Below are 15,269 nucleotides of genomic sequence, written 5' to 3' on the forward strand. Positions count from 1 at the left end.
TACACTGACCAAGGGTATATTGGAATAGACATTGTTGTGATGATTGCTAATATTAATGTGCTAGTTCAATTTCTGAAATTGAATTTGTGGTACTAGGAAATAAAGTGATATAATTATTTGGCATGTTTTTTTATATTCGGTGTTTCATAATTCATATATCCCAAAGCATATTACTAAAATCTGTGCTTTAATAAGGCTTTTGGAATCTTACGTGCTTGGCTGTTTATGTGATGACGGAAGTGTCCATAAATTGTTAGGTTAAATGTGTCAATCCTATTTTGAATTTAATTGCAGTTTTAAAACCCCTAGTCCTTTTTTTCTTTGATACAGAAGATACTGATATAGCCATATATGTAAATGTACTTTGTGATGCTATATAGTAGTGTATACATTATTCCTTACAACAATTAGATGCTACTGTATCAACTTCTCTTTTGGAACATACGAATACTTATGTTGTCACTTTGACAATCAGGCCTTTACTGGTTTGTCTTAAAACATTTGTTCCTGCCTGGTTCATACCCAGCATCGTCATCAAAATGAATTTACTTTTTATTCATCATTTAATTAAAGGTCTAAATCAATGTTTCCCAATTATGACCATTTTCAGATGTGTGAACTTGGAATCTTAGAATTCCACCACCAGTATGGTCATTGATGAGAAATGTGAGAGTTGAAATTGATGTATCTGGAAATTGCCGAGTCTGGGAAACATTTGTCTAAATCCACTTGACTGAAATTTAACTGGTCACATCTTTGACTATATATGTTTTGCAGTAGGGACAATATATGCACTAGTCTTACGTGTTGATATAGACTTTTCAGCTGAGCAGTGTGGTGGCCTAGTGGTGAAGACGCTCGCCTCCCACTTGGAAGGTTGAGAGTTCAATCCTAGGTAGCATCAGTTATTTCTCTCCTAGGGTGCAAGGAAAAAATATCTACTGCGAACTCTGCTTGGCATCAGGAAGGGCATCCAGACAGTAAAAGCTCAGCTCCATCCAGTCGCCCTGACCAGAATTAAGAAATTACAGGGTCGTAAAATGGGAGTTGGTATATTATTCAGTCGCACTATGATTATTTCTAGATGCTTGTATTCTATGACTAGAGTAGCTTTCATTTTACTAGGAACATTATTTTAAATTCTAAATGGATTGAATAGAATTATTTAGTGTGACAATGAGCTTCAGGCAATATTGAACAGACTTGGCTGATTTGGGGAAATATAAAATTTTTCAGTAGGCCAAACTTTAAAAAAAAAATAATCATCACATTTATGCAGTAATGCTTCCCTTTTTATAAACAGGAACTTTATAAAATAGTTAACTTGATAACAGGTAGGAATGAATTTGGAATCCAGATGCAAAGAGGAGTTATGTGGGCAGAGCAGAATGTACTATTAGTCTTTCTGATATCAATGGCAAGTCATTAAGAGATGCCTAATCTACTTACCATTAACCACATGTCATTTACTACTACTACTATTACTACTACTACCACTGATTATACCACACCTGCATGTTTGCTTTGTAAATAACTTGCACTTGATTCAAGAGTAATAATGCATTGTGCTGGAATGATAGTTGAGGAAGATGGCGTTGAGATTCATAAAACACATTCTTACGCAAGAGAAACTGGTTTTTAATAGAATGTGTTTGAATTACTGACATGTCTGTAGTCTTGTCTATTTCACAAAACTGCATCAAGGTGTCAGAAGCTCATTCATTATGATATTTAGAACTTCATAATACAAAGTGGATATTCTTAGCAGTAGTATATATGAACTATATATTGTTCCTACTCCTAATGTAAAGAAAGATACAGAATGCCATAAGAAAATTGTAAATAATAATGGGGGTAAATATTGTTTTGGTCTAATGTTTTACAAGCAGAATGCCTTTAAATGTGTTTAAAATCTTAAATTAAAGTTCTGTCTCTCTAAATTTGCAATCTGTTTTTCCGTAGAAATAAATCTCATCATTTCAATGGAACTTTCTTTACACTTAGAGTTGCATGCTAAGGAGTTACTAAAATGACAGAGATAGGAGTAGTAACAGTATGACTGCATGATCTTGAAATTGTAACGCTGTAAACAACAGACTTCTGATTTTAGGCAGTTTTCATAATGTTAGAGAGCAGTGACTCATCATTTCCAGATGTTGTCAACTGTATGTATAAAATGTTGGCCATACTGTACAATATTCTTATGTAGCTTTCCCTTTTGATTTTTTCAAAATAAATATAATGACACTGACAGATACCGACAGAAGAGAGTATTTGTAGTTCACATATGAACTACATATTTGTGGGGTCTTTGATGCTCTTTGAGCTTGTTGAACTATTTGCAGATGTTTCATTACCCACCTAGGTAACATCATCAGTGCTAGAAGGGAGTGTGTGTGTGTGTGGGGGGGAGTTATTCTTTTTTATATACTAATAGCTTGCCCTATCAGTGTTGATAGGAGCGTTTTTGGTGGTTTCGTCCTTAGGCTGTTGTTTAATGTTTGAAAGCCACCAAGTTCAGAGAACACCAAGGACTTCACAAATATAATGAGTTAATACCGCTATCAGTATTTTGCAGAATAAGTACACCTTTGCTACTTCTCAGTCCCTAAAATTTTTTCCCTGATTCTTGTTATGAGTTCTCCCTTGATATTTTGGCAATCCTAAAGAGATAGAATTATTGGGGGGGGGGAAAGTTTGGTGATTATCCTTTCTCTCGGTATGGTTGGTTTATTATGGCTTTATCTCCAGTTCTGGTAGTTCAGACAGAAATAAAATTAGCATCTGATGGCATGCATCTAAATCTCAATCACGGTTTCTAATCAATGTTTTCTCTACATTTCTTATTTATGGCTATCACTGTTTCAAGCGTTTCTTACTCTTCAAATGCAACAGACGATGCTATGATGATGTCAGTGTGCTTTAAATGTCATTGCTTAACAAATTGTCTTTCCTTTATCTCATATATGATGGGATCCTCGCTAGACAGAGGTAACAGATAGGGAACAGTTGCATAACTGGACCCTGGTGTGTTGTTGATGGTGTCTTTTGTTCCCTAATACTGCTCTTAAATTTGTGCTCGTGACTTATGTGCTCCTGTGCTTGCATGTTTCATATACATTAACCACAACTCACTTGATCCTTTTGAATATTTCTGTTTCTTCTCTCTCTGTGTGTGTGCGCGCGCGTGTGTGGTGCTTGTAAAAAATGTCTTCTAATACTTCTGAAAAAATTAACTACTTTAAAATCATAAAACTTAACCTCTCTAACCCAACTTTTGCATCTTTTTTTTTGGCCTTTAAAACTTCAGAAGGCAAAATGACTTAATAGCTTCCAGTTTACTAATTAAATGCATGGATAGAATGAGAAAGAAGAGAAATTGTTGGATCAGAACGGTCTGTCTGCTTTACAATTACCAGTGGATGATAAACTGTGGCCTCTTAATCATGAAACTGAGATTAGGTTTGGTCTTTTACCTTTATTTTCATCAGCATAGCATTCCCCAATCCTACTGTTAAAAATAGTTTTACATTATGTCTACCTTGCCAGAAATCATAACTAAGACAATTCCTTTAAATCGCATCTTCCAAGCTAGTTCAGTTTTGCAGTTTTAAAAAACATGTGGTACTATTAATTCTGGTTTCCTGCAATGTTCATATAGTGCAACACTGCTATTAAATTCAAGTGCTGTAACCTGCTTCCTATTTCATAATCAAATTAAGAGATGGGCAGTATTTTATCTGTGCATAGAAGTATAAAGGCTCTCCAAAGCAACCATCAGTAAATTCTTTCTGGTCACTATGTATTAAAAATGGCAAGACAGGAGCTTTAATATATCTGCTACTAAATTAGAAGGAAACAAAGCATATCTTGATTTGCTTTGGATTGAAAATGTTAATAGGAGAATCCTAGCCTGTTCACTTAGAAATAATTCCAGTATTCAGAGAGATTTAGACTCAAATAAGGACTGAAATTTATGTAAAATATAGATAGAAGACGACTTAGTTTTAATATTTTAACCCCCAAAAGCCCATCTGACAGATTTAAAGGCTGGAAAGGTATCTGGGTGGTAATAAAAGGGATTTAGAAAATGAATAATGGCAATAATAACAGAGTATTAAAGCTGTGGTCTGTTATTAATTAAATATATTTTTCCTCTCTTGGGATTGTGGTATTCATAATCTTTTAAAATAGAGAATCTCCCAGGAACGCGAGAAGTTTGCTGATGAAGACAGCATCTTTTATGCCCTTGGAGAATGTGGCTTGATTTCCTTTTCTGATTACATCTTCCTCACAACAGTTCTGTCAAGTAAGTACATGTTTTTGTTCCATACTGTTTCCATTTCAATTTTTTTTCTGAATACAGAATAATAGAGTTCAAAGGGATCTGCTATTACCATTTAAACACCATCGGCATTGACAAAATCACCACCCATCAATTGCAAAAGGCAGCTTTACTTGGAACAGCTTACATTCTGCAACAATATACCTCGATGATTAAACGATATCTGCCTATCCCAGGTCCTTGAGAAGGACTTGATGGGTGGATAAAAATGTCAAATCCAGTCTAAACATCTGGCTGATTGGGCAAGAAGCCAACAATGTTTTTTGTGATTCGATCACGCTCACAGATGTTGTCAATGTGCATTCATTCCTCCATTTTTAGATGATTTCTTTGGGTCCCATTTGTGGTTGATGTATCAGAAATGAACAAGCTCTTTTCTTCTTCCTCTTGGAAACATTCCTGTTTTATCAATTTTGGATTTGGTTTTAGTCCTCTGTCCTTCGGGAAAGGATGGTATATAAATGTAATAAAATAAATAAAATAAATTTATCTTGCTGGAGAAAGAACAGCACTAATTCTGTCTAGTTGAGAGTATTCTCTCTTGTTTTCCTATCTTGTTCTAAGTCGTTTGGCTTGGGAAACTGTGCATATTCTGCATTTGGCCCCCGTGAGAGAGGAAAAGAATTATATGTACATCATTAAATTCTCTATCTGGAAAAAAATCTAACAAAACTTGTTTGGGAATTAAAATTCAGAGCACATGGAGGAATCAGTTCCACATATGCTAAATGTTTTATTTACCAAACCTGTATGACCCCTGCTCTCCTTGCTAACCTTTTAACTCTGTCTTAACCTCTTCAATAATCAAGACACATCCTGAAACTCTTTTAGATGTTTTAAATAACAGCCTCAGCACTTGAACAAGATTCAAGTCAGGCCACGATCCACATAACATCATACCTACAGTGGCTCCTGGGGAACACAGAGACACAGTGGCTCAGTGGCTTAATGATGCTGGAGATATGGTTTCAGCTGCGGTGGTTTGAGCCCTAGCTCTGTGTGGCAGAGTGAGCTCCTGTCACTCACCTCAGCTTCTGTCCACCTAACAGTTTGAAAACATGTTATACAAGTAGATAGATAGGTGTCATTTTGGTAGGGAGAAGACCTGGTGCTCTGTTCAGGCAGTCAAATTCCTGACGGCTCTGAACTTTCCCAGGTGTGGTGCCCGCTTGCGAGACAGCTCCGGGAAAGGAGATGGCCTTGGGTGACATTGCAGGAAGAGTTGCTTGTCTTTTTCTTTGGTATGAAGCCAGCTCTCCCTCCTATGGGCACCTTGGGAAGTGCACGAGCGTTTCCTACCTTGGCAAGCCAAACTGCTACTCTGCAATAGCATTGTGGTTTCCTGGCTACTGTAAGCAACACCATACGCTAACAACAACAACCTCTGGGGATCACCATAGTTTCAGACAGAATCCTGCTGAATCGAGCATTTTTGTTTTGTCATTGAATGGTGGCCTTTCCTGCCAGTGCACCAGTGGCAGTGCTAGCACTGGCAGTGCCAGCGCTACGTAAGGGCTAACTTTCCACATTTGAGTAGGAAGGTGAGGCTTAGTTGAAGCCTTTGGTTCCTTCCTTCCCAGTAGTAGTAGAATTTTGCAGTGCCCAAAGGCGTTGAGGTGGGGAGTCCAGAAGACAACAAGGGCATTGCTGGTCAGCTATATTTATCATGGAAAACAATTGTGTGTGTAGTTGACCATCTTTTACAGAAACGCACACCTGCACAAAGAGAATACTAATCTGTCTGCAAATGTTTTTGTTTTGAAAATAACCAGTTTGGCCAGGTGAATAGTATGTTGGCAAGAAAAAAAAATCAATACCATAAAAATGAAATGTTTTCCCACTTTCTGGTGTGCACGTGTGTTATTAGGTCTCATTTTCAGAACCGGACAACTGAAAGAAGCTGAGGCATCAGAACAGCCATTCCCATGTTAACTTTCCTTGTGGCTAGAAGAATAAAGAGAGGAAAATGGTTGTTCCTCCAGTAAAATTCTTGCTGTGGAATTAGGAGTTTAAAGATATAACATGCAGCATGCCAAGTTCTTTTATGAGTTGATCTTTTGCGTGCATTTTTTTTTTAAATTTTTTTTTATAATTCTGCATAGTGAATTCAGCAGCCTCAAGCCTTTTGATGGTTCTGCTGCTCTTTGCAGTTTTGGGATTATAACATTTTGAGACTAGCTGAGCTTCTGATATCATAGAATCTTCATAAACAGCTATCCAAATCAGACTGAACATGTCACCTAGGACAAAAGTTCCTGCAACTAACATATTAATGCCACTCAGAGTGAAACCTTCTTTGAGTTCTGTAAAATGTGGACATCCTGATGCGTGTTGTGATTCCTCGCCAGCTGGGGGATCCGGCAGCTGAGTGAGGAATCAGCTGAGGAGGAGGGACCTGGAGTGGCATTAGAGTCAGAGGATGGCTCTGAGGAGCTCCAAGACTTACAGTTGCATTGCATGGGTTTGGTTAGTCTAGAGCAGGGGTCAGCAACCTGAAACAGTGAAAGAGCCACTCGGAACCGGTTCCCTCACAAAAGCAAAAACTGGGAGCCGCAAAAAATCTGTGCACATGTGCGTACATACGTGCATGTACAGAACAGGGTTTGACTGAAGAGTGGAACCAAGGTGAGATATGCACCTACCCTGCATATTTGAATTGATTGGTTGAACTTTTTTAGTCCCACTTTTTTTCTTTTTTTTTTGGACTGCACATGGCAGAGGACTGGGAGCCACAGGAGACGGCTGAAGGAGCCGCATGTGGCTCCGGAGCCGCGGGTTGCAGGATTAGGGTTCACATGATAGCAGTATTCCAGTATTTCAGAAGTTGGCACAAGAGGGAGGGGTCAACTTATTTACCAAAGCACCACCTGTAGGCAGGACAAGAAACAATGGATGGAAACTAACCAAGGAGAGACGCAACCTGGCACTAAGGAGAAATTTCCTAACAGTGAGAATAATTAACCAGTGGAACGGCTTGTTTCCAGAAGTTGTGGGTGCTCTTATCACTGCAGGCTTTTAAGAAGAGACTGGATAGTCACTTGTCTGAAATGGTATAGGGCAGGGGTAGGCAACCTCGGCTCTTTTATGACTCATGGACTTCAACTCCCAGAATTCCTGAGTCAGCTATGCTGACTCAGGAATTCTGGGAGTTGAAGTCCATGAGTCATAAAAGAGCCGAGGTTGCCTACCCCTGGTATAGGGTCTCCTGCTTGAGCAGGGGGTTGGACTAGAAGACCTTCAAGGTCCGTTCCAGTTCTGTTTTGATTGATGGATTGAAAGTGGAAGAAAGAGACAGTAGAAGGATTAGTCTTTTTATACTTTATCAAATGATTAAAGTTTGTTGCTAATTTATATTTATTAAAATGTGTTGTTTGAGTGCTGTTTGTCCTCAGTCGTCATCTATATTGGAAAAAGTCTGGGCAATGATTTGCAGACAAGGGTGTGCTTGACAGTATTCACAGTATGGAGGTTTTGCAGTATGATAATGCAAATTCTTCATGATTGCACCCTTGGGCAACTAGCACTACATTTAATCAATGTTATTTGATTAAAGTTACTTGCATTTACAGAGAGTAATAAATTCTGTTCACTTTACTGATAAGGCCATATGCCAGTTGTCAGAAAAATGTAATTACTAGAAACATTTCTCCATAGAGTTAGAAAGTGAGAATAGAACAGAACAGAACAGAACAGAATAGAATAGAATAGAATAGAATAGAGCTGGAAGGGACCTTGGAGGTCTTCTAGTCCAGCCCCCTGCTCAAGCAGGAGAACCTATACCAGACATGTCAAACACAAGGCCCGGGGGCCGGATCCGGCCCGTGAAGTGGTTTCATGCGGCCCGCGAAGCCATCCTGGAAACAGTGAGGGAACGGCCCCCACTGCCTTGGCCCTGGCCCAGAGACCCTCCTTCTGCCGGAGACCCTCAGATCTGTCCCACTCCTGCCCAGGTCCCCATAGGCACCCTTGATGCGAACGATGTAGAGCTGGCCACGCCCACCCAGTAAGCCATACGCACTCTAGCCACGCCCACCCTGGCCACACCTACCCGGCCCCCTGAGGGCAACCGCAATGCTGATGCGGCCCTCAATGAAATTGAGTTTGACACCCCTGACCTATACCGTCTCGGACAGGTGAATGTCTAGTCTCTTAAAAATCTCCAGTGATGGAGTGCCCACGATTTCTGGGGGTAGCCTTTTCCACTGGTTGGTTATCCTCACTGTCTGGAAGATAGAAGACTATTGTGTGCAGCAGAAAGATATATAGGTAGTCCTCAACTTACAACAGTTCATTTAGTGACCATTCAGAGTTACAACGGAACTGAAAAAAGTGACTTATGACTGTTTTTCACACTTCTGACCATTGCAGCATCCCCGTGGTCACGGGATCAAAATTTAGACACTTGGCAACTGGTTCATATTTATGACAGTTGCTGCATCTTCTGGTCATGTGATCCCCTTTTGGCGACCTTTTGACAGGCAAAATCAATGGGGAAGCCAGATTCACTTCACAGCCGTGTTACTAACTTATCAGCTGCAGTGATTCACTTAACAGTGGTGGCACGAAAGGTCATAAAATGGGACCGAACTCACTTAACAAATGTCTCACTTAACCACAGAAATTTTGGGCTCAGTTGCCATAGGTCAAGGACTACCTGGATTCTGCCTTGTCCATGCCTGCAATACTAATTCCTGGATCCAGTCCAGCTCTCTTCGTTTGGCTTAATTTAAATCCCAATACAATTGCTTCTTCTTTGTAACTTGGAGATTATTATATTTTCCATCCTTGTCATTTGTTTTTGAAGATAAAAGGTAAAGGTAAAGGTTCCCCCGCACACGCGTGCTAGTCGTTTCCGACTCTAGGGGCCGGTGCTCATCTCCGTTTCAAAGCCGAAGAGCCAGCACTTGTCAGAGGACATCTCCGTGGTCATGTGGCTGGCATGACTAGACACCAAAGGCGCACGGAACGCTGTTACCTTCCCACCGTAGTGGTCCCTATTTTTCTACTTGCATTTTTATGTGCTTTCGAACTGCTAGGTTGGCAGAAGCTGGGACGAGTAACAGGCACTCACTCTGTTACGCGGCACTCGGGATTCGACCCGCCAAACTGCCGACCTTCTGATCGACAAGCTCAGCGTTTTTGAAGATAGCTCCTATCTATTTTCTTGATGTTTTCTTGATGTTTTACTGTTCCTCCCTTGGTGTGTTGGTGTTAAATTATCCACCTATTTCAAGTGTAGATGTTTGGCTTTTGAGAAAGATACGAATTGCTTTTGGTGTGCTCACATGATACCTTAACCATGGATTTGGCACAAAATCAGAATCCGCACATTGGTTTTATTCTTTGACTCTTATTCTTTGGTTCTGAGTTGTAAGTAACCTGTTTGTTGTCTCCGTTCGATAAAGTCGTCTGTTTCTGCTTTTAATGAATTTAACTATGAAGGGACGAGAACAGAATAAATTTACTTTTATTGGAACATTGAATACTAATGAGCTATATGGCTCAGGAATTCTGGGAGTTGAAATCCACGAGTCATAAAAGAGCCAAGGTTGCCTACCCCTGGGCTAGGCAAAAGGGACTGAAGTGCAAAATAGCTAGATAACATTTGGAAGCAGTATGTATGCTGAACTCTAAGGAGGAAGAGCAGGTATAGCATAATCAGACTGGCAAGATTCTGTTATAATAGCCAAGCTCAATAAAAAGTAATTTTGGCCTTCTTTTAGAGTTGATTTCCTTTTTTTTAAATAAATGAATCTTTATTTACATTTCGTGTTAAAAACACACCATACACCAACAAAGACAAAAAAAAACATTTACAATATACAAAAAACGAAGAAATCAAAAAATTGAAAACCATTTCAAAAATTTCACATTATATCTACTTCTAAACTAACAATTATATTCCACTCATTAAGTCTCTTATAACTATTCAACTCCAAAGCTCATTCATTAACAAAGACTATATCACTTCATTTTTGACCAACCTCCAAGCCACCCTCATTTCTTTAATCTTTTATCCATCCAAATATACCATTTATTCCATGATAGAAATGCTGGTGTCTCTTCTTTACCCTTCAACCTCTTGGTCAATGTGTCTGATTTCCCAGTCTGATCTATCTATGTAGTGGAGCTGACAGATGGATACTTACTTGGGTGTGAGAACGTAGCGGTTGTTCTTCCTGAGTAGATTGCCCGATGAGGGATTTATATTCCATTTGCCTGATGGAATCTTCTACATAAACATAGAACATTTGTGACCATAAGTAGTGGAAAAGCTCATACGTAACCAACATGAAAAATGCAACCTATCCCATTGAAATTCAGTCGGTTGAGATCTGTACTTGTCTGTGGAGATTCTCAGTCATCCAGGCCATGGTTGTCCCAACGGTGCTTTTTCAAGAGGCAACTAGACTTTCTCTGATAAGTTCCGTTGACTGAGTCAAAACTGAAGAAGCTGCTCAGATGAGAAGCGAAACGTCTTCAAGGAAAAACAGAGAAGTCCAGTTGCCTCTTGAAAAGCCCCTTTGGGAGATCTGTACTAATAGCTGATTTGAAGTAAGGAAAATTAAATGTCCAACGTAGATGTTCAATGTAATCTTAGCTTCTCCTTTGTGCTGAAGCGTATCATCTTGTCTCCTTCCCTTGTATACTTCGAGGTCATGATTTATAATTTTTGAAAATCCCACTAGGCCTTCTCTAAAGGAATATCCAACAGAGGATGGTTTAAAAATATTTGCATAATCAGGCCAAGAAAATGGGTTCTGATTATTCTTTTGGTTATTACTGCAGTGTAATAAACAGGGCTCGAATAAAATCCTACCCCTTTTTACAAGCAAGGAGCTGTTTGCATACTGCATAGAAAATGAAGTCTGCTAGCATATTTTATTTATAAGTCATTTACTGCTCTAAAGCAGTCTGTTTCACTAATCCGCTCTGTGCATCTATATTTTTTTTCCCAAAAGAGATGATATAATACTTTAAATTGTGTCAGTGTTTCCAGTCTTCTGTTAAAATGTCAGAGCAAAACAGCTTAGAGGACTTTGCAATGATGTTCATCTGTTTCTCCAGGTTTTTTTTTTCTTTTCAGCGCAGTTTGTATTTCCTCAGTGGGGAGACACAAGGTTAAGGGAAATGAGCTGACTTTGCTTTTCTTTTTCTTTTTATCTATAATTTGGAAGAAATTACATTTGGGCAGCTTCTTGGAAACATGGCACAGAAAAACAGGAGAAATCCCGTTTATTGTTGTTGTTTTTTAAAAAAAAAATAATCCTGATTTTTTTGTTTTAAAAGCACTTGTTTATTAACCACATTTATGAAAAATATCCTATGTATTTATTTTATTATTCATTTATTTATTTTATTTATAATTGAATTTCTATACCGCCCTTCTCCCGAAGGACTCAGGGCGGTGTACAGGGCAGTAAAAGCTTTACGGACAAAAGTTAAAATGAAATTAAATTAATTAAGCCCTAACAATAAATAATTAAAAATACCCCAAACCCTTAAACCAGGCCGGCCTGTTCAAATAAATAGGTTTTCAGATCCCGGCGGAAGGAAAGAGCGAAGGTCAGGAGCCATTAGCTGTAGATGGGGTTTTTTTATTCCCTGGCACCTCACAAAGTAAAAAAACAACAACAACCAGTGTAATATAATGGTTAAGGTGCAGGATTAGGAACAAGGAGTCCCAGATTTTTATTCATCACTTAGACAGAGAAACCAGATGATGGATGATTAGCCATTCACATTCTCTGCACTTTAGATTCGGAAGTTGAAAAACATCTGTCAACCCACACTGGATCAGCATGGTAGATAACCTTCAGTGTTGTGACTTTCATCCTGCAGTGGAATAATCATATCAACAACAACAACAGCAATGTCATGAATATCCTATGTCTGCCACAGAAATTCCTAAAAAAGGAATGTCTAGGATTGTGGTTCTCTTTGGTAGCTTATTTTATCCTAGGAGGTTGGATAAATGACTATGGTTTAACAAAGGAGACGGCTGTGTATAGTCCCCAAAAGTTCAAAGTTCAGTTAATTGAAGAAGAGGAAGGAGACAGAGGAAATAAATTTGAAGAATATCAGAATAACAATAACACTATAGAACTAAGTCACAGTTTCAGATTTTCTTTTGTGACCCTGTCTATTCAACTTCAATTATCTCTTGCAGGTTCTTAGTTCTGTGTTGTGTACATTTGAAAGAAACCATACAACTATTGCTTGTAAGATTGTGTATGATTTATTAGCCCTGGCAGACCTTTTCCTTCTACCCACCATTGAAAAAAATCTTTGTTGTTTCCTCTTGTATCTTTGATCAGTTATGTGTGTTCAATGAATATTTCTCTTAGTCTGATTACTGTATGATGCCGTATGGCTCTTGGTTACAGCTTTGAGTTGAAGAAATATAGTGCAATTCTTTTCTTGAGGATGCACACACCAGTATTAGCTTGAATGTTGATGGACTGGATTACGTTTTTGCACATAGGCAAATCTGGACCTGTATAGTTTAATATATCACAGATAGAAGTACAGACCGAGCTTATGGGTTAAGATGAACTTCTTTGCTCTTAATTCAGAGACAATCCCATCAGAGACGATCTAACCCTTAAATTATTTATACTGAGGGAGAAGTATACTCTGGGGATTTGAGTGGGAGAGCAAGAATAAAGGCTTAACTCCTACTTGATTGATTATGGGCCATTAAGTCATTGTGGATTCCTGGCAGCCACACTTTTCTCCAGGATGATCTATCTTTAACCTGTTCTTTCAAACCTACCAAGGGTGTGCTCATCACTGTTTTAAATGAGTCCATCTACCTTGCTGCTGGTCATCTTTGTCTTCTCTCTGTGACCAGCTTTTCCAGCTTCAGAGCCTTTTCCAAAGATCCAGGTCTTAGCACAATGTGTCTGAAATAGGATAATTTAAGTCTGGTCATTTGTGCTTCAAGTGAGAACTCTGGATTGAAATTCCAGCTTATCTAGACTCATTTGTTACCCTCATCTATCACAGAGCTCGGTTGCCTGCTTAAATTTGGAAGGGGAAAAAAATTACATTCATTGAGCTTTCATGTCCAATTTAGTTGTAGGAGCAAAATAAACCATTCTGTTTATATGCATCTTTATATGTATGTCAGTCATTAGCATGTTATTTTATGCCACAAATTAGAATGTTTTTCTTACAAGACTAATAGCTTTGGCTGAATTGAAAACTGTTCATTCCTCCATACCTTCAAAAATTAGCCTCAGGGAGATTTCAGTAACATCTGCCACTCACTGTTTGCCATTTACTGGCAATATGGTTCATACACTTTGCCAAATCTCCAGCTTGGATGGTTGGCGATTTGGGACTGAAAACAATTGTTGGTCAGGAGCAATCATAATGTGTAGCATTTGATCGAGGCAGGATGTTACCTGGATAATGTCATTTATTTTATTTTTAACCCTATATATATATATATAGGATTTCCCCGCACATGCGTGCTAGTTGTTTCCAACTCTAGGGGCCGGTGCTCATCTCCGTTTCAAAGCCAAAGAGCAGCGCTTGTCCAAGGACATCTCCGTGGTCATGTGGCCAGCATGACTAGACACCAAAGGTGCACGGAACGCTGTTACCTTCCCACTGTAGTGGTCCCTATTTTTCTACTTGCATTTTTATGTGCTTTCAAACTGCTAGGTTGGCAGAAGCTGGGACGAGTAACAGGCGCTCACTGTTACGCGGCACTCGGGATTCGACCCGCCTAACTGCCGACCTTCTGATCGACAAGCTCAGCATCCTAACCCACTGAGCCACCGATATATATGATATATATGTGTATACACACACACACACACACACACACACACACACACTGTATGTGTGTAAATTTTCTGGCTTGCTAACAAAGAATAAAGCCAAAAAATTTACACAAATATGAGCTGCCACTGCTGTGGCTACTGCCTGTAGATGGCCTTGGGCTAGGCTGAAACAGGAAATAAGATTTGTCCCGTGTCTGGGACTAAGCAAGTGTATTCTGAATGCTTAACAAACATTTAAAACATATCTATAACTATATTTATATATCTGTATCTATATCTATATCTATCTCTATCTATCTATCTATCTATCTATCTATCTATCTATCTATCTATCTATCTATCTATCTATCTATCTATCTATCTATCTATATATCTGTACAACATGTTCAGTTAAAACATAAATAATTAAAATCAACGTTAAAACCTAAAGCACATGGGGAGGGCAGGAGCAAAGTGGGGGGAGGTGGGATCAGTTGTTACTCGATCAAGCACTTCCATTACGCTGTTCCCCCCTAAGCCAGTTGGCAAAGCCAGGCCTTTAGGCCCTTGTGAAAGGATAGGCAGGTTGGGGCCAACCTCACATCGGGGGGCAAGATGTTCCAGAGGACAGGAGCAACAGCTGAGAAGACTGTCCTCTTGTACCCCACCCGCCAGAATACTCTGGTTGATGGGACCCAGGGCTTTTTTTCTCATAGAACGCTCAGAACGGAGTTCCGGCACCTTTTTTTGGATGGAACCTTGTAGGATAGGCAAGGCGGGTTGTATGACATGTGTGAGTTCCGGCACCTTTTTCTTTTACAAAAAAAGCACTGATGGGACCCACAATATTTCTCCTCTGCCAGCACTGGAGGGACGGCCCAATCCCAGTGGGGTGAAACAATCCTTCAAGTTTCCTGGACCCATGCCCTGAAGGGAATGCTATCCTGAGATATTCCCAAAACAGATCTAGAATAGCAGTTTCTTTTACAGCCAGACAAATCCTTCTACATTTATTGTTTTGCACCATAATCAGTATGATAAGTCTTACCAGATGAGGTGGTTGAAGGTTATAGTCCCATCCTTCTGAAGGTTACCAAGTTGGGGCAACTCCTGTACAGTATCCAATCATAGCCCTTGAGTTTTCAGGTTCC

The 15,269-nt window shown here is 39.3% G+C and overlaps 1 protein-coding gene across 3 annotated transcripts in view; it reads left to right on the forward strand.

Moving 5' to 3' along the window:
- The window catches only part of MICU1 (mitochondrial calcium uptake 1), a 163,109-nt gene that overhangs the window by 72,536 nt on the left and 75,304 nt on the right, over positions 1-15,269 (forward strand). For all 3 annotated transcript variants that reach the window (XR_014026589.1, XM_081328895.1, XM_081328896.1), the window contains exon 6: positions 4,195-4,309. Coding sequence is in view for 2 of the 3 variants with exons in the window: in XM_081328895.1 (XP_081185021.1) it covers positions 4,195-4,309 (115 nt within the window). In the remaining variant the exon portion in view is untranslated. The remainder of the gene's footprint in view (positions 1-4,194; positions 4,310-15,269) is intronic.

Source organism: Vipera berus, assembly GCF_964194415.1.
Source record: "Vipera berus genome assembly, chromosome: 5".
In the NCBI taxonomy this organism is placed as follows: domain Eukaryota; kingdom Metazoa; phylum Chordata; class Lepidosauria; order Squamata; family Viperidae; genus Vipera; species Vipera berus.